At 36.9% G+C, this 18,288-nt stretch overlaps 5 protein-coding genes and 1 pseudogene across 6 annotated transcripts; 4 read left to right on the top strand and 2 right to left on the bottom strand.

Annotated features, from left to right (window-relative positions):
- Positions 1-3: 3 nt before the first annotated feature.
- LOC120181640 (trafficking protein particle complex subunit 12-like) lies at positions 4-3,099 on the top strand. Of its 2 annotated transcripts, none has more exons than XM_039186728.1 (2): positions 4-1,150; positions 2,755-3,099. In XM_039186728.1, the coding sequence occupies exons 1-2, from the start codon at positions 68-70 to the stop codon at positions 2,779-2,781; spliced, it is 1,110 nt and encodes a 369-aa protein (XP_039042659.1). In that variant the 5' UTR covers positions 4-67; the 3' UTR covers positions 2,782-3,099. The 2 variants fall into 2 exon arrangements, with proteins under 2 accessions (XP_039042659.1, XP_039042660.1); XM_039186729.1 differs by having other exon boundaries at positions 5-1,157.
- A 271-nt stretch (positions 3,100-3,370) lies between these two features.
- Positions 3,371-3,844, bottom strand: LOC120181763 (chaperone protein dnaJ 20, chloroplastic-like). Its single transcript, XM_039186830.1, has one exon. It carries the CDS (start codon positions 3,842-3,844, stop codon positions 3,371-3,373), a length of 474 nt encoding a protein of 157 aa, XP_039042761.1.
- A 1,603-nt stretch (positions 3,845-5,447) lies between these two features.
- Positions 5,448-7,724, top strand: LOC120181641. Its single transcript, XM_039186730.1, has 5 exons — positions 5,448-5,554; positions 5,682-6,271; positions 6,938-6,991; positions 7,087-7,271; positions 7,439-7,724. The coding sequence occupies exons 2-5, from the start codon at positions 5,683-5,685 to the stop codon at positions 7,523-7,525; spliced, it is 915 nt and encodes a 304-aa protein (XP_039042661.1). The 5' UTR covers positions 5,448-5,554; position 5,682; the 3' UTR covers positions 7,526-7,724.
- A 1,374-nt stretch (positions 7,725-9,098) lies between these two features.
- LOC120181637 (inactive TPR repeat-containing thioredoxin TTL3-like) lies at positions 9,099-11,728 on the bottom strand. Its single transcript, XM_039186724.1, has 5 exons — positions 11,360-11,728; positions 10,656-11,260; positions 10,381-10,576; positions 9,783-10,289; positions 9,099-9,691 (listed from the first exon to the last, which is right to left on the bottom strand). Exons 1-5 carry the CDS (start codon positions 11,462-11,464, stop codon positions 9,272-9,274), a joined length of 1,833 nt encoding a protein of 610 aa, XP_039042655.1. The 5' UTR covers positions 11,465-11,728; the 3' UTR covers positions 9,099-9,271.
- A 1,232-nt stretch (positions 11,729-12,960) lies between these two features.
- On the top strand, positions 12,961-14,881 carry LOC120181762 (annotated as a pseudogene).
- Positions 14,882-15,409: 528 nt separating this feature from the next.
- LOC120181638 lies at positions 15,410-17,690 on the top strand. Its single transcript, XM_039186725.1, has 3 exons — positions 15,410-15,757; positions 15,945-16,696; positions 17,099-17,690. Exons 1-3 carry the CDS (start codon positions 15,470-15,472, stop codon positions 17,604-17,606), a joined length of 1,548 nt encoding a protein of 515 aa, XP_039042656.1. The 5' UTR covers positions 15,410-15,469; the 3' UTR covers positions 17,607-17,690.
- Positions 17,691-18,288: the final 598 nt, after the last annotated feature.

Here is an 18,288-nt window from a genome sequence, read left to right as displayed (position 1 = left end):
AAAATGCGAAAGCTGAAGCCAAGGTGGAACTTTCGTCGCACATTCTCAACCCACCGTCGTGGTCACAATGGAAGAACCTTCCCCAACCCCGGACCCTCCGACGAACCAATTAGGATCTCTCAACGACCTAGCCCACGAGCTCGCCTCTCTCGAAGACCTCGCCACTCGCGGCTCCTGGCGGTCCATCCTCGACAAAGTTTCCCGAGCCCGTTCCCTCAATCTCCTAACCAGCCCCCACGACCACCTCATTTACCTTTCCTACAACGTCCTCGCCTTCTCAAAGCTACGCCGTTTTTCCGAGGCTTCGAACGAAATCGACACCCTCGACGACTTCAACAGCAGCTATTATAAGTACGAAACCTACCCTCGACTTTACCCCAACCGGTCTGGTTCGATGATACCCTTCTCTCTTCGGTTCATCCACGCTCAGCTTCCGATCAAGCTTGGGAATCGGCAAGAAGGGTTAGATCGCTGTTATCTTTTGCTTAAGTTTATTCGTGAGAAAATTAAAGAGAAAGAAAGTCATGACCTACATGATTCTGTCAGAATTTGGAAAAGAAGGGAAAACTCTGTTTTGAATTGTTTGATTGGGCATCACTTGGGGGATAAGGAATTCAGTTTGAGTTTGGATTTGATCAAGGATTTGATTAATCGTGATTACTTAGATCCGGTTTTAGTTTCTAAATTAGGGTATATTCAGATGCAGATTGGGGATATTGAAGGGGCAAAAGGGTCGTTTAACAGTGTGGAGACTATGTTAAATGAAAGAAAGAGTGATGAGTATTTTCTGAGTGAAGTTCAATTTAGGAATCTTGTGAATAGAAACAAGGCCTTGGTTTATTTGGTGGGCAAAGATTATGTTTCAGCTGTGAGGGAATATGAGGAGTGTATTGAAAGGGATCATACGGATGTTGTTGCGCTTAATAATAAGGCACTGTGTCTGATGTATTTGAGAGATCTATCTGATTCAATTAAGGTATTGGAGAAAGCACTAGAAAGAATTCCTACCATAGCATTAAATGAGACTTTAGTGATCAATTTGTGTAGTATGTATGAGTTGGCATATGTCAATCACTCAGAGATTAAGAGGACATTGAGTAATTGGATTGTACATGTTGCTCCCGATGATTTTGACGCATCTTGTACAAGGGTATGAGGTATTCTTTCACTTACTAATAACTATTATTATTTTCTTATATTGTCTCAATTTTTGTTCATTTAAGATCACGTTCCTATATATTATCTGAATAACCATATTACTTGAAATACATTGTGTTCATAATGGATGCAATCTGTTTTCAAATTGTCCTTTATTTATTCATTCATTTGCTTTGTTTTGTTATATGATGCTACCATAATGGATCAGGTGTTTGTTCACAAGGGACTTCGAAATCAATGGTTTGTAGGATGCAAACAAAATATATTATGGTTATCAAATGAATTGAACTGGTTTTTATGATTTTTTTTTATGAAACATGCTTCTAATGCATCATGTGACAGGACCAATTTTATATTGTATTTGATGGTTGATCCGTAAATCATTGTGCTTTGGGAATATGCATTTTCTTGCAAAGGAGTCCGTGTAAGATATTGACTTCCGCAATGAGTATAATACCTCTGAACTATTTTAACATCCAAATAACTGGCAACCTACTAAGAAGTGATTTATAAAAGCAGCATTTATTTTCCTTTTCTATCTTCTTCCTTATCCTCTTAAGCGGTCTGAGATTCTTGACTCCCTGAATATGACTGAAAACTTTCATCTAGAGTTTATATTATATACCAATGAGATTAAATGATATATCGACGTAGTTGTTATGCCTATTATACGAGGTACTGTCATACTCTTGCATAATGTTGTGTTGAAACTTTTTATACATCCATTGCCTTCTAGGATGGTTCATAACAATACACGACTGCCTAGTTTCTTAGATACTGTCATTTGAGACACGATTTTCCCCTCACATCCCAGCACATGATCAAATGTTTACTTGTTATCCATTTGTTGGCAGTTTGAACCCTGAAAGCAACCTCTCTGTGTAAAACGGGGAACACTTATATATCAGTGCCTTCCCTGGATCCTGTTTATAGTGTGAGCCTGTGCACTGGGCACAACCTTCTTTCTGTAAGTTGTGATGGTAAATTTGTGTTGTTATTGGGGATAGTGCATATAAACCAACATGGCTGTTCTAAGGTTTCTAATGGATCATTTACCCTTGAATTAATAATATAGTTTTGAAGGTTGGAAGGAGTGAGTTGGGAGGGCTTGTATTGTATGGGAGGCTTCTTATTGCCAAATGATTCTCAAGATCCGAATTATTCATAGTATTAGTCTGATTGCACTTGATGCAATCAATAGGGAAATGTTAGTGCCCTCTGTATTAACAGTAAAGACTGCAAAAAGTTGTAGCAATTAGATGTTATTATAAGTTGGTAATATAAGACGGGTGTAGTTACTTTTATGAATATGATACATGAGATACACATGTGAACTCTGAAGAAAAGTTGGGGGAGAATTCTTTGTCGACTCCATAGCCAAGCCATAAAACAAAAGCTCCTGTAACAATCCAAGAGACATGGAGTTAACTGAAGATTATCAGTCTAAAAAGAACATATTAAATTCAGTAGATTATCGGTCTACAAAGAACAAGCAACAACGGTTCTGTGCGTGCATTTATATATTCCATTTTTTTGGCTTCCAAAACCTCTTTTTAACTATTATTTCGGATCTGATTAATTACTGAAATTGGGCAGGTTTTAATCAGTAAAGATGGCAGGTAGATCGATTGACTTTGAGGCAGCATTATACCTTTTTTCTCTCTCACTTTGTTCCTAGTTGATTCAATTATGGCAGCATCAGAGATTGTGGAATTAATAGTCATGTTTACTGCCACTTGGATATCAACGGAGATCTGCAAAAATAGGTGCTACATTTGTCAATTCTATAAAAAAAATCTTCTGATGCATTTTGGAAAGGAATGTTTGTTGCTGTTGCTAAAGCTTTTTCCATCATACATTTGCTTCTGGTCTGGAACTCAAGCGATCAAGTTAATCTGAATTCAGAGATGTTGGAATGGTAGTGAATGGTTCGAACTTGGACATTTACAAATATTATATATATATATATATATATATATATATATATATATATATTGTGGATTTAGATATTGTGATAAATTCAAATAATTTTCGACTTTCGCAATAGAATTGGAGATCTAATATTCATTATTCGAATTCAATATCCGGTTTTACTCGGTTAATAATGCTGATTATTGTGATTTTGATTGAAACTGATGCAAGAAATTTCTTGAACATAAAAGAAGTTATATTTCCACGAAAGAATCGATACAAATCATAAGTTTTCTACCTTTTACCTATTTTTCATTCTCTGCATTCTAGTAACATTCGATCGTTTTTTTACATCCCTCCGAACATTTGATCTCCTCCTTTCATTCATCGTATAATTCCCAAATCCAAAACCAATTGAATTAACCAAACTCAGTTCGTAATCATAAATTTGACGAGAAATCGGATCCGAAAGTGTTCCGTAAGCTGTTTGAAGCTCTAGAAACCGTTGGGTCGATTCTTCTTTACTCGAAGGAGAGCAAACATCGGGATGATATTGAAGAACCATCCTTCTATAAGCCTTCTTTATTTCAGCTAAGCCCACATTCTCCGAATCAAGAGAAAGAACTTTATAAAAACTGCTTTTCCCCCTTTCAGCGGCGGCGAAACCATCAACCCCACACGACACGGCCTGGACCTTCATTCGCCGGAACCCTAACTTTGTGTTCGTCGAAACCAATCTGCTGGGATTCAGACTGACTTCCATGGAAATCGCCATGTGAATGTTGCAAAACTTCTGGAGGCTAACAATTCCTCACTCGATTTGTATCGAATTTGCAGGATTACGCGGCCTCGGTGATGATTGCTTGAGGAAGAAATGAGTGAGAAAATTAGCTCTTACCGAAGAAGTTGGAGCTGAAACACTACAGACACCCCCGGGTGTATTTATCTAGCAGAATTAAACACGTTTTTGTTGTGTTGATCGTTGAATGCAATTTTGGCATGTAGTGGCCCAAGGGTCGATGGCTTTGTTTAGTCAAGGTATGGCATCTGTGCTTGGAAGTTGCTACTATATTTTATATTTTTATAAGTAATTATTATTCATATAGGATTCGAATATAAAAAATATTATGAGATATGAGTATTAGTGTTGAATAGTGAAGAGTTATATAGGAATAAATACCTTTGTACTCATCCTGTATAAATAAAAAAAAAACCCGATTGAAATTACAAAACGTAATAAAATACAACAAGAATAGGGTAAACAATACTACTAGTCCCTTACATTTTAAGTATATTCGATTTTGATCTATTAGTTTTTAAAATATTTGGTTTTATCGCTTTTATTTTCAGTTCGTCTTATTTTAGTCATTGGACAGTTAACTCCAACTACTTTGTTGAAGTGATTAGTAAAAATGGTTAACTTTTAACTTGACCTTTGAATTTTTTATATAATACTATTTTGACCTTAAACTTTACATAAAATACTAATTTAATCTTAACTTTATATAAAATATCAATTTAACCTTTGACTCAAATCAAAATTCACTTCATTATCTGTCACTTATTACCGTCGTCAAAAGTGTTGATTGCCTTCATTAGTCAACGTCAGCCGCTTTCATCGATAATTGTTACACCTTAAAATTTTTAATTCACTCATATTTTTAACGTTTGAATGCGAATTTAATATATATTTAATTGATAAGTATATCATGATTTGATGATGATTGAACGATGAAGATTGTTAATCATAATCATTTTTCTTTGTGGTTGAAGGTTTACAAATTTTAAAGAGATTCGGGGGGGAGTATAGACTGATGAAGTGGTATAAGACAATGAAATGAGTTCATCAATATATTAAGAGGTTAGAAGAAAAATACTGAAAAATAACATTTTTGACAATGAAGTAAAATAAGGATGGAAATCTAAGAATTTTAAAGTTAAGAGTAGTTTGAATTCTAAACATAAATATAAAACGGATCTAAAGATTGAAGCTTAAATTTCAAGATTTGACCACCCGGGCTCCTTAAACCAAAAAGGGTAAACTACATGTTTAGTATCTAAACTATTACTTTTATTCTGTTTTAGTTCCCAAACTTTCAATTTTTTCAAAACCTTACCTAAAGTTTACTTTTTGTTTCATCTTAGTAATTAACTTTTTATTTTATTTTAGTATCTCACTTTTAATTTTTTGTTTCATTTTAGTACCTAAATTTTAACGGCATGATACTAAAACGAAACGAAAAGTAAACTTTAGGTATGATGTTGAAAAACTTAAAAGTATAGGTACTAAAACAGAAAAAAGTGATAGTTAGGTACTAAATTTGTACTTTACCCAACCCAAAATCACATTTCAAAATCCCGGGTCATATCCCATTTCGCATATGCTTCCCGCCCTCACTTAAAGAATTTAAGCCCTCACATTTTTTTAGTTTTATTTTTCTCGCACTTCCGTATTCCGTTCCCTTTTCGATTCTCAGCACATCAGGTAAGTCCTTAATATCCCCGAAACCCCCATTTTGTTTGAATTTTCATTCATTCTTTTACGATTCCTTAATTTTTCTGCTGTCCATCGAGTTTAAGCTGAATTGTTTTTTTTAAATGTATAATTTCAGAATGAGCGGAGATAATTTGATCGACGGAGAACCCAGAGTCCGTTCAATTCTAGGTGACATTACAAATCGATCTGTTAAAAGAGGGTTTTCGTCGATTTCTGATGCTTTAGGTTTTAATCCTAAAGAAGCAGATAACCGGTTTACAAAACAAGTTTGTGTAGGTGAAGAAAGTTTGATCCGAGAGAAACCTAATGAATCCCAATTTGAACCAAACCCTAATCCCTCTTATACTTGTAGTGGTGAAATTCATACCTCAAAAGAGGATTCGGTGTCGGTTAATGAGAAAGTTAGTGAGGTTAGGGAAGGGGTTGATTTGTCTGATAATGATGATAGGTTAGATCAAGGTGACGGTGTTAGGCAAGTAAGGGATACGTTGAATGATAGTTGCAGGGATGAGACTGGGTATTTAGGCATTGGTAGACTAGCGTCAAGTAATGGTGGGTGTATCGAGTGGTCGAGGTTACCTAAGTCAACATCAAGTTTACGGCCGTTCGAGCTGGGGAGGTGTGCGGAACTCAAGAATGATGGTTCTAATTTGAATGCCAGTATTGATATGCTCAAAGCTTGCTCTTGTTCTTTTTGCTTGAAAGGTATCTCTCTCTCTCTCTCTCTCTCTCTCTAACACACACACACATTATGATTCAGATTTCAGAAGATCATTTCCCATTTAACTCCCTTTGAATTCCATGTTCAAAGTTGAGATTGGATTGATTCATTAAAAGAAATTGATTCATTAAAAGAAATTGATTCAATACAATTCTCGTGTACCCATAGGCAGAGTTTTAAAAAATGGTCAACGACCGCGATTTCGGCCGCGATATAGTGGTTTCGCCACTGTCCGAGTTACCTGCAACGGCCACAATCACGGTAAATCCGAAATAACCGAAACCGCGACTTAAAACCCTGCCCATAAGTAATGTATTGGATTTGAATCAGATTTCAGATCAATCTATCCTGATCGGCAGGCTTCTTAATGATGTTGCTACCGAATACCACTATATTTGGTTTTGGATCTTCGAAATCATCGGTGTTTCTTTTAGTTGGAACTTCTAGTTATAGTGGTAGGATTTTGACATCTTTATTTCTGTATCAACAAATAATTTTGTTACCCAAAAGGAATCATGATGTCTTTCTATGGTATTTCAGGGCTTTTTATTAGTTTCTATTTATGGTGAATGATTTTTTTTTTTGGAATGTAAGACCTTTCTTGTAATGTGTATTTTAACGGGTTATGCTTTTTTTGCAATGATAATCAGCTGCCTACATTTGGTCGGACCTTCATTATCAGGATACTAAGGGTCGAATAGCTGGTGAGTCGAATAGCCTTTGGCTCTACTTTCCTCTGGTTTATTTTGGTTGTAATTGTAACATGTTTTGTGTTTTCATATTTTACCCATTTTCTCAGTCTTGAAGAAAAGTCAGAAAGAAGCAAACATTTTAGTCCAGAAAAGTTCCGGTGGGAAACAAAGTGACATTCATAACCAGGGAAATCCTAATGCATCTTCAAAATTAGAATCTGACCTCACAAATCAGTGGAAATCACTCTTTCTTAACATGGAGGATATATTTGTTCATGAAAGCAACCAGCTCGTAAGTCTCTTCTATTCTTCTTCGGCTTAGATTTTTATTTTCCACGCTAAACGAAAGTACTTTTCCGATTATGATACTTACCCTCTGACTAAATTTGATTGCTAATGTACAATGTCACCAAAGGATTTTACAGTATGTGACTGGTACAAAATGAACTTGTGTTGCAGCAAGCCAGTTACATTGAACTAAAAGATCTGAGGGACAAATGCAAGATGGATCTACAGCGGATAACAGGGATTCCTTCGGGGAGATAGAAAGGAGCGTGCTTGCAATGATTCTTATGAATGTAAGATCTTCTTGCTACTCCAGATTCGAGAATTTTGTATTTGTATGTTTCCACATGCATTTGCCTAACAGATTCTAGCTTCTTTCGTGACTTCTAATATGTTGTCAAAGACTATAAAATGTATGATCTCAGTTTGTAGTGCCTCTTCTTTTTCTTTCTATTATGTGCTCAATTTCTTTCTCATTATGGTGAACCTCCTATTAGACCCGTTCAAACTGGCTTGAATTACTAATTTAAATTATAAAATTAAGATTTTTATTTAGATTTAATTCTAAGTACAAATAATTTTTTTTGAAGTAATAAAATGAATTATTCCAATAGAATACAAAATCTAAAACTAGTGTAGCTTCAAATTTGTATTTGTTATGTTCCTCTATCGTAGAGAATGTATTAATTTAGTTTGCAATAATTTAGTCTCTATTATAGAGATCATTAATTGGTTCAAGTTACTTCTTTTATTAGATATTGGTTCAAATTGGTCCTTTTAATATTAAATGGATTCATAGTCCTTGTATTAGTTAAAAATATTAAAAAAGGTCGACTTTTAATAAATAACACTTATTATTTTAGAAAATGTTAATTATTGTTTAACAAAATCAATATTTTAGGATAAAGTATACAATCGACTATAGGGTTTTACTTTATTAAGTCACTCAACTATTAAAAGTTACAAAATGATTCTCTAACTCTAGAGTGTTGTTTTGTTTAGTCCCTCTACTATTAAAAGTTATAAAATAGTTATTTGATTATTAAATTATGTTCTAAACTTGTCATTTTCTGTTGAAAAAATAATTGTCGTATCAATTGAATGTTAATATGATGATTGAGATATGATAGTCGTTTGATATTCTGGGAAGAGATGAGTGCTTAGAGAAGCAAAGAGAAGAAAGAAACGATTAAAGAAAATATAAAATTGTATTACAGAAAGACTAAACAATGAGCAAAACTTATTATATTGATTAGAAAACACTCCGTCCAGCCTAAGGATAATTCTCATATTACAGTCAATAGGTTAACGTTTAACTTAGACTATTATCAAATTTTTAATAGAAAATGACGAATTTAAAACATATTGAGGTGACTATTTTGTAACTATTAATGGTCGAATGACTCAACAAAATAATATTTTATAGTCGGAGGATTATTTTGTAATTTTTAATAATCGAGTCCCTCACTAAAGTGTCATTCTCGTTGGAGATCATTTGTATACTTCACCCTTTTTTTCATAGGTTTTATTGTTATGCAAATGAAATATATTTTTGAAGGTAGAATTGTGAATGAAAAAAATTATCGTTATTTTTAAATAAAAAATATATAAAAAAATGCTTCACTCGACTCTTTATTTGTATATATATTAAATTGATTTATTTAATAGAAATGGAATAATTTATATTTGTTTCCCTAATTGAGATACTACATTAATCCAAGTAATAGTAGATTAAATTGGTATAATCCAAGTTGAAAGGCATTCTCACCAATGAACGCACACATAAAATGCCAAATATAATTCTGTAAGTATCAAAATTTGGCTTTGAAATCCGCTCAACAAAGAAAACATTCCCCCCCCCCTTTACCGATCATAAATAATGTTTCATGCTTCATTGCGAAACCTACTCTTCTTAATTCCTTGGCCGCTGGTTTCCTTTGTTGTTTCCCTTCGAGTTGCTTTTTTTTTTTCTATTTATTTTATATTCGGCTTGTGTTGTTTCTTAGTTCATCTTTGTGAGTGCCTTTGAGCATCGAACACGTTTTGTTTCGTCTTTTCGGAATCCTGTGTTTCTTTTTTCTTGAGTAGTCTCCGAGCTTCGGACAAGACCCATTTCATATCTTCGCTGTCCGATGGTTCTTTTTTCTTGAGTTGCCTATAAGGTTTGGGCAAGCTCGGTGTTCCATTTTTCTTGACTTGCCTTCGGTTCTCCGACAAGCTTTGTTTCAACTCTTCATATGTTTCTTTTTTCTTGAGTTGTCTTCGTGCCTCTAACAGATCTTGTTTTGCCTCTTCTTTTTTCGGCGGTGTTTCGGGTATATTGAGTTGCCTTCGAGCCTCGGACAAGCCTTGTTTCACCTCTTCATTGTTTGGATTCTCTTGTCTTAGTACCTCATAGTCTTCCAATGAAGCCTTCCATCTTCCCAACTGTTACGTGTAGATTAAGTTATCGTATAGTAATCATGTTATTTTTCGCATCATATCATACTTGAAAAGCAAGTTAAATATGAAGTCTGACCTTGGAATTGCATTCGGCTCTTTTGAGTCTAGCTTCTGAATAGCCGGGGCGGACACTAAGGGCATGGGTGCAGTCCCCGACCGCGAGCTCAATCTGGCCGAGATTGGCGTAGCAGACCGCTCGGCTGAACAACAAGACGGAGTTGCGCGGATCATGCCGCAGCCCCTCGCCATATGTGATACACGCATCGTAGAAATTCGATGCCTTGAAATGCTCATCTCCGATCATTTGAGCCGTCGCCAGTGCTTTAGCTTTGCTCATTGCACTGCTTGTTTCTTTGCTTTTAGAGTCTAGCCTAACTGCTCTCTCGGTAGCAGCCACCGCATCATCGAATCTGCCGAAAGCCATATCCACCTGAGCTTGAACGACCAAAATAATCGCTTTACAGATAGGGCCAAAGCATTTAATGAAGACATCGTCATTTAATTTCGGCGCTGCTAACAACGCTTCATTCGCCTCTTGGTGTCTATGGAGCTTCATCAAAGCTTCGGCTTTCAATGCATACAGCTTCACAGAAACAAAAAAACCCAAGCTCTAGATTATAAAATCACAGATCAAAATACTAAATTTGTTTGTGTTTGGAGGATTTTTTACGCACATGTGGAGCTGAATCTGCTCCGGCTTTAATGGCGGCATCTGTTTCCTTTAGCAAAGCTTTCCAGTTTCGTTGCATTTTCGCTTCGGTGCATTTGTTTACATGTTGTTGAAGAATTTTGGCTCTGGCCATGTCGCCATTGCCGGCCTCGGTGCCCGCTCGTTTGAAATGATACATCGCGTTTTCAACTTCCCCTAATCTGTATTTTAGATACGAATTTATTAACAAAAAAAAAACGATAATTTGAAACTTTTTGTTTTTGTTCTTCGATTGTTTACCTGATATATAAACTTGCTAGACGATGGTGAGCACGAAGATAACGAGGTTCAAGACGAATGGCTTCTTTGCACTCAAAAAGAGCTTCAAGAAACCGGCCCGAAGCTTCTAAAGCTGCACTTCTATCGGTTCGATACGAAGCTTTGAAGGGTTCAATGGCGATGGCCGCTTCGTACAGATTCAGAGCTTCCCCGAACTTGCCGTGCTTAAATTCTTCGTCCCCCAAGAATTTCAACGTTTCGGGACTCCTCCTCTTCGACAATGCTCTGCACAGAGAACCCGGTTCACCGATTTCTTCAACCTCCTTCTTCTCCTTCTTATTCCCTCCGATGGCCGGTTGCCTCAAGTTGCCTAAATGGCCGTACATCATGAAATTCCCCGACGATGCCCGGACCAGGTTGCCTCTGCCTTTTACCTTTTGATAATCCTCGATCATGCTTTCGAGCTCGCCGGAGATGCTGACTGCATCTTTGGGTACCACTCTCTGGGTCATCGCTGTTATTGTTCTGGTCGATTCCACCGGCGCCGGCGCCGGTTTATAAACCTTGTTTTGCTGTTGGACGACGATGAATTTCGAATGGTTCTGCGGCGATTTCATGAACGAACTTCCATCGGAACTATGGTATGAACCGCTCCGCCGCTGCCATGAATTCCAGATCGACGTTCTAACGTAGTTTCCGTTGTTGTTTTCCTTTGGCAATGGACGCGACGAAATAGACTTTCTTCTTGGCCAAAATCTACACCTTCCGAAAAATGAACCCCATAACCCACCACCGCCCGATTTCGATTTCTTTTCATATATGGCCCCCATAGTTTTCTTCTCCCGCTGAACTTTTCTTCTCACACTGCAGTTTTCGTCCTTACGGATCAAAACGGTGCATTTTCCACACAAACAAATAGGTAAAACATGGGTTTTCTGTGGAAGAATACACACAAAACAGTTTAGAGATGAGAAGAAAATCGCGGGGAAGGGCCGGAAGCGGGCATGGTTTTCGTGAGATGTCACAGTGGCTGCCAAGGAAGAAAATTATGGCTTGTTTGGGTTAAATAGATGAATTTTCCCGGGAAAAGATATAACGATTTTACAGTTGTGTTTGTTCATATTTTTTCTCCTCCTTTGGACTTTTTTCCCCTTTTTTGGTGCAAATAGCTAAAGCTGAAGAGATCTTTGTCTAAAATTAAATTGGAATATCCATTATTAGAATATTTTAAAATAAAATAAAAACAAGATTTTCTTGTTTGAAAGATTAAAATTTTGGATTAATATTTGGATCTATCTAAATAGGGACATTAAATATGTTATAGCTAATATTATTTAAAAAATATAAGTTTGATGTATATTTAATATTATTGTAATATTCACGAACCAAATTATCTCAATGATTAAAAAATTATTATTATTCTTAGAGATCTTAGGTTCGAACATCAGTGACTACAACATAGTTGAATGATAATTTTATTGTCAAATAATTGAGAATGTTTAAAACAAATATTACTTATAAACACAATATTAACAAAAAAATATTATTGTAACATGACGTTGATTGGACGAGACATGTGCATATATAAGATGTTCTTTATGTATTTATCTGTTTTTTTTAATTTCGATACACATCTTATAATCTATATGACAAACTATTATAATTGTACTATTTTTATTTATGTGTGTTTCTAGTAGGGATGGCTGACGATTACAATGTTGTATATTTCATACCATATCTATTTCAGTTGGTGCGAGAATAGATATAAATTTAGTGGGTAGTGGACGAGTATAGATGTAAAAAGTTATGTGTTGTTGGTAGTGGATAGATGATGGATTTAAGGCCTTACTCGTTTCGTATATATGAGCCCCGCATCCGTCTGTCCCACTAATTATCTTCCATATAAATTTTATAGGACATAACTTGTAATTTAACCAAATGTTAGGGTATAAACTCAATTTTATCCGTCTTGTGTGTGTGGTGGGTAGATGGTAGATACGAAAATATTATGTGGGTATGAGAATGGAGGAAAGTGTATCCACACCCGTCCCGCCCGTTTGCATCCCTAATTTCTAGACCGACTCAAGGTTAGTTAATTTAAAATTTTAATTTAATTATTTCTAATTTAATTATTTTTAAAATTAATTAAATTAGATATTGATTTCCTTTTTATTCAAATATTTATTAAAATTTAAATTTGGATCTTTACGTGGATTGAGATGTTCAAAAGACTTGGATCAAACTGACAATTATTTTGATGTCCAAACCTAAGACGGGCGAGATCCCACATCCCAATCATCTTGCAGCAGTTCTTTCATTCTGTCATAATTTAGCATTCGACAATGAAATCGGAGACTCTAACGTTAGTTCTGGTGAATCTAGCCAGAATAATGGAGCGAGCCGACGAGTCATTACTGCCTAGTGTTTACAAAGAAGTCGGCGCCGATTTGCATACGGATCCGACAGGGCTTCGCTCCCTCGCTCTGTATCGATCCATAGTCCAATCCTGTTGTTACCCTTTAGCTGCTTATCTTGCTATGCACCACAACCGTGCTCATGTGATTTCACTCGGTGCTTTCCTTTGGGCTGCCGCAACATTTCTGGTCGCCATTTCCACCACTTTCTTACAGGTTATTTACTTAACCTTTGGTTCTTTCTAGTGTTTTTGATTTAGTTGAAATGGAGTTTTCTTTTCTGGGTTTCGTTCGTTTTTGTAGTCTATGAATGATTATTAGTTTTTAATGGAAGTTTAGGCAGATGATCTAATGGTTTTTATGAAAATGTAATGATTTTGGAATGGGGCAAACTTAGGTTAGCTAAAATTGGAGAACTATTATGCCTGATGATGTAGCTGCAATTGTCTTATTTGGCTAATTAGGTTGGGGTTTCAAGAGGTTTGAATGGGATTGGCCTTGCAATTGTCATACCGGCCATTCAGTCCCTTGTTGCCGATTCGACCGATGATAGTAACGACGGTATGGCATTCGGATGGCTTCAACTGACTGGAAATATCGGCTCGATCCTGGCGGCCTTTGTGTGGTCCTTATCGCACCAAGAACTATCATGGGGATACATGGTTGGAGATTTGCATTCCATCTCGTTTGGATAGTTAGCGTCGTGGTTGGTGTTTTGGTCCATCTTTTTGCTAAGTATCCACAATATTCGGTTTGTGATAACGTAGCGGAAGAACATGTCGGACATAAGTCATTTTCGTCGCAGGTGACGGACATGATGAATGAAGCAAAGTCAGTTATGAGAAACCCAATTTCCAAGTTATTGTCGCTCAAGGTGTTTCGGGATCGTTTGCAGGGTCTGCTTTGTCATTTTCTCCGATGTGGCTCGAACTAATCGGCTTCTCCCATGAAACAACAGCATTGATCATGACACTTTTCATGATTTCGGGTACACTTGGCGGTCTCTTTGGAGGACGGATGGGAGATATCCTAGCGAAATGCTTCCTGAATTCTGGAAGAATTATTCTGTCGCAGATAAGTGCCAGTTCTGCAATCCCGATCGCCGTGGTATTGATGATGGCATTACCTGATGATCCCTCCACTGCGATTATGCATGGTCTGGTTTTTTTAATCCTGGGACTATAGATATCATGGAATGCTCCAGCAACCAACCAAGCATGTATTCTTAGTCCATCCTATATTTCCTCATTGGTTTCAAACTTAGTTAGCTCGAATTGATTTAGACATTGTTAGCTCGATCGACTAAGACATACTTTGCTCGAATTAATTTAGACAAACATTGTTAGTCCGATATTTGCAGAGATCTTACCGGAGAAATCCCGAACAAGTATCTATGCCTTGGACAACTCTTTTGAGTCTATACCGGTATCTTTTGCTCCTCCTATCGTTGGGATTTTGGCTCAGCATGTTTATGGTTATAAACCGATACCCAAAGGATCGTCGGACTCTATAGAGATCGAAACAGATAGAGAGAATGCTGCATCACTTGCTAAGGCATTGTACTTGGCATTTGCGATTCCATTGGCAGTCTGTTGCTTGATTTACTCATTCCTCTATTGCTCGTATCCGAGAGACCGGGAGAGAGCGCAGATGCAAACACTCATAGAATCGGAAATGCAACAACTGGAGCAGAATGATCCTTCTTCAAGCTGTCTCTTCTACATCATCACCAACTTGATTCTTGCACTTGGAATGCTTCAACAACTTGGTTTCTTCCCCAAAAAAAAAAGTCTAACGTTTGATGTTAAACTGAAGAATCGAGGATCAAAATGACTGTTTTTGTTCATTAGTTTCATGATCTACAGGACGATCATATTAGTTCTTCATCTTGATCTTAATCATTTGCAAACTCAGATGCATATCTAGCATGAAAGCTTTAAGAGCTCAAAGTTGATTTACCAACTACCAATTAATGCAGTGGGACTAAACTTTAGACATTTTAGATTAAAAGTTTAAATCTTATTATTGAATAAATTGAGTTTACAAAGTATTTCGTAATATATCTCTACAATATAAAATCCGGAGTAATTAATTGATCGCGTTATTTTTTTATGTCGGAACCTAAGACAGACAGGTGACATCCAACCATATCCCAAACTTCTTGCAGCAGACCTTTTTGTTCTTTTGTTATGTCATAAAACCAGAACCAATGAAAACTCAAGACCCAGATCTATCCAATCAGACCAATACACGTGTTCGATCAAGATTGACCCCACCTATATTCTTCGAAACCTTTCCGCTCATTCATATGCCGTAGCACACACTAACTTCGCCACCCAAAAGTCAACATTCAACACTCTTCCCTCAAGGGCAATAAAAACATAGTATTGACTCTGTTTCCTAAAGGAAAGAGCTTCAACGATGAAGTCGGAGACTTTAACACTGGTTCTGGTGAACCTGGCGGGGATAATGGAGCGAGCCGACGAGTCGTTACTTCCCGGCGTTTACAAAGAAGTTGGCGCCGCTTTGCATACGGATCCAACAGGGCTTGGCTCGCTCACTCTGTTCCGATCCATCGTTCAATCTGCTTGTTATCCATTAGCTGCTTATCTTTCTATGCACCACAACCGCGCTCGTGTGATTGCACTCGGTGCTTTCCTTTGGGCTGCTGCCACGTTTCTGGTCGCCATTTCCACCACTTTCCTCCAGGTTATTTGTGTAACATTTTTTTGTTTCCCCTTTGTTTTAAATGATTTGGTGGTTTACTCTCCCGGTTTTGTTTGTTTTATGGAATATATGAATGATCAGTTTCTTTTAATGAATGTTTAGGCAGATCTAATGTTTTTTATCTATGAAAATGTAATTATTTTTGTATTCATCTTCTTTGGCTAATTAGGTTGCAGTTTCAAGAGGTTTGAATGGGATTGGACTTGCCATTGTCATACCGGCCATTCAGTCCCTTGTTGCTGATTCAACTGATGATAGTAACCGTGGTGTGGCTTTCGGGTGGCTTCAACTGACTTCGAACATCGGCTCGATCCTAGGCGGCTTTTGTTCCGTCCTTATTGCTTCGAAAACTATCATGGGGATTCCTGGCTGGCGATTTGCATTCCATCTGGTTTGGGTAATTAGCGTTGTAGTTGGTCTTTTGGTCCATCTTTTCGCTAAAGATCCGCGATGCTCGGACCGCGATAATGTAGCGAAAGAACATGTTGGACATAAGTCTTTTTCCTCGCTGGTGAAGGACATGATAGATGAAGCGAAGTCGGTTGTGAGAATCCCGACATTCCAAATCTTTGTTGCTCAAGGTGTTTCAGGAACATTCCCATGGTCTGCTTTGTCATTTGCTCCAATGTGGCTCGAACTAATCGGCTTCTCCCATGAAACAACGGCGTTTATCATGACACTTTTCGTGGTTTCGGGTTCTCTCGGTGGTCTCTTTGGAGGAAAGATGGGAGATATTCTAGCCAAACGCCTCCCGAATTCCGGAAGAATCATTCTGTCACAGATAAGCTCGGGTTCTGCTATCCCGATTGCTGCGGTTTTGCTACTGGCATTACCTGATGATCCCTCCACTGCATTTATGCATGGTCTAGTTTTCGTCGTCATGGGATTTTGCATATCCTGGAATGGTCCAGCAACAAACAAGTACATATTCTTCCTTTTCAATCAATTAACATGGCGATAACTTCGATCGACTATAGCCCTAACTAATATTCAGACATAGTCAGATCGAATTATTGTTCAAAATCTGGAAAGTATTTGGGCATAAAATGTAAGGACTTAGTTTAGGTTCCCAACTCATTTAGATGAACTTAATCAGATCAGCCTAGTTCACTGCCTAAATGTGGCATGCATGTGACTCAGGTTTCGTAGTCGTAATCTGCAATTCAGTCTATCATGCGAATGATCAACGCTGTAATGTTCTATGGCTTAGCTTAGACATCATCTGATACATTTTTCATTAGCTGTATAATTTTGATTGCATATAAATACGAGAGTATATCTGCATTTTATTGGCATTATTTGGTATATGAATTGTGTGCACAGTCCAATATTTGCAGAGATTGTACCCGAGAAATCCCGAACAAGCATCTATGCATTGGACCGCTCATTCGAGACTATACTGGCATCTTTTGCTCCTCCTATAGTAGGGATTTTAGCACAGCATGTTTATGGTTATAAACCAATACCGAAAGGATCATCAGACTCGATAGAGATCGAGACGGATCGGAAGAATGCTGCATCACTCGCAAAGGCACTTTACACTGCAATCGGGATCCCTTTTACCATCTGTTGCACGATTTATTCATTCCTCTATTGCACTTATCCGAGGGACAGGGAGAGAGCAAGAATGCAGGCATTGATTGAATCAGAAATGCAACAACAAGAGGAAGATGATGACTCAAATGGAAAACAATCTGAATTTCATATATCTGACTCAAAGAAGACGAATGGCGATGAAAGGGGCGAATTTCGTAGCATTGATTTGGATGATAATGATGAGAAATCTCTTCTGAATCACCAGATTTATTTCTCAAACTTAGAACACGGATAAACATGTTAGTATGTTACTTAGCTGAAGCTTAAGGCAATCCATATCGTTCCCATTCGAAACAAAGTTATAAATGTTTCATTGTCAAACTTCGGTTGTAATCGAGTTGAAAGACATCAAATTCGATCAGATATTTTAATTTTGTTTAACTGAAGCGAATTGAAGACTAGTATGCATTCAACCAGAATGTTGCAGACACAGACAGAGAGAATGCAGCATCACTTGTATAGAGTTCCGAGTGGAGAAAAGGCTCGATTTTGGCGATAAAGACGTCATGTGTTGAAAATTCAATATTAGCCTAAATAAGTTCACACTTAAATTAATTTGATGTCATTGCTTACATCAATTTAGTTTTGATGTCATTGCTTACATCAATTTAGTTAGGTGAAAATTAAGTATTTTTCTCATGTTTTAATTTCAATGGTTTAGATTATTTAGTGCTTATTTTAATGAGTGGTTTAGATTGTTTCTTGTAACCTATAAATACCCTACTTGTATTTGAGTTTTATCATCCAACAATCAAAGCTTAATTATAAGCATTTGAAAGCTTTCTTAAGAGTTCTTCCCTTTTGCAATTTTGTGAGATTATTCAAAAGAGAGTTTTTTCTTCTTCTCGATCAATTAGAGTTTTTACTCTATTTTGATTCATCAATTAGTATCCGAGCCACGTTTTTAAGGTCTCTTG

Source organism: Hibiscus syriacus, unplaced genomic scaffold, assembly GCF_006381635.1.
Source record: "Hibiscus syriacus cultivar Baekdansim isolate YM2019G1 unplaced genomic scaffold, ASM638163v2 tig00112530_pilon, whole genome shotgun sequence".
Lineage (NCBI taxonomy): Eukaryota > Viridiplantae > Streptophyta > Magnoliopsida > Malvales > Malvaceae > Hibiscus > Hibiscus syriacus.
The sequence above is the reverse complement of the archived record's forward strand: the minus strand, read 5'-3'. Positions and strand labels throughout refer to the sequence as shown.

Excerpts from the sequence above, each read along its gene's own strand:
- LOC120181637 (XM_039186724.1), bottom strand. The coding sequence starts at position 11,464 with ATGGGGGCCATATATGAAAAGAAATCGAAATCGGGCGGTGGTGGGTTA. Across the intron at positions 11,261-11,359 it reads GAAGAAAGTCTATTTCGTCG|AGTTCGTTCATGAAATCGCC; the intron begins CGTCCATTGCCA and ends AGTTCCGATGGA. Across the intron at positions 10,290-10,380 it reads GAGCAGATTCAGCTCCACAT|CTGTATGCATTGAAAGCCGA; the intron begins GTGCGTAAAAAA and ends GTTTCTGTGAAG.
- LOC120181763 (XM_039186830.1), bottom strand. The coding sequence starts at position 3,844 with ATGGCGATTTCCATGGAAGTCAGTCTGAATCCCAGCAGATTGGTTTCG.
- LOC120181640 (XM_039186728.1), top strand. The coding sequence starts at position 68 with ATGGAAGAACCTTCCCCAACCCCGGACCCTCCGACGAACCAATTAGGA. Across the intron at positions 1,151-2,754 it reads TTGACGCATCTTGTACAAGG|GTTTTAATCAGTAAAGATGG; the intron begins GTATGAGGTATT and ends GAAATTGGGCAG.
- LOC120181638 (XM_039186725.1), top strand. The coding sequence starts at position 15,470 with ATGAAGTCGGAGACTTTAACACTGGTTCTGGTGAACCTGGCGGGGATA. Across the intron at positions 15,758-15,944 it reads TTTCCACCACTTTCCTCCAG|GTTGCAGTTTCAAGAGGTTT; the intron begins GTTATTTGTGTA and ends TTGGCTAATTAG. Across the intron at positions 16,697-17,098 it reads AATGGTCCAGCAACAAACAA|TCCAATATTTGCAGAGATTG; the intron begins GTACATATTCTT and ends TTGTGTGCACAG.
- LOC120181641 (XM_039186730.1), top strand. The coding sequence starts at position 5,683 with ATGAGCGGAGATAATTTGATCGACGGAGAACCCAGAGTCCGTTCAATT. Across the intron at positions 6,272-6,937 it reads TTGTTCTTTTTGCTTGAAAG|CTGCCTACATTTGGTCGGAC; the intron begins GTATCTCTCTCT and ends AATGATAATCAG. Across the intron at positions 7,272-7,438 it reads TTCATGAAAGCAACCAGCTC|CAAGCCAGTTACATTGAACT; the intron begins GTAAGTCTCTTC and ends CTTGTGTTGCAG.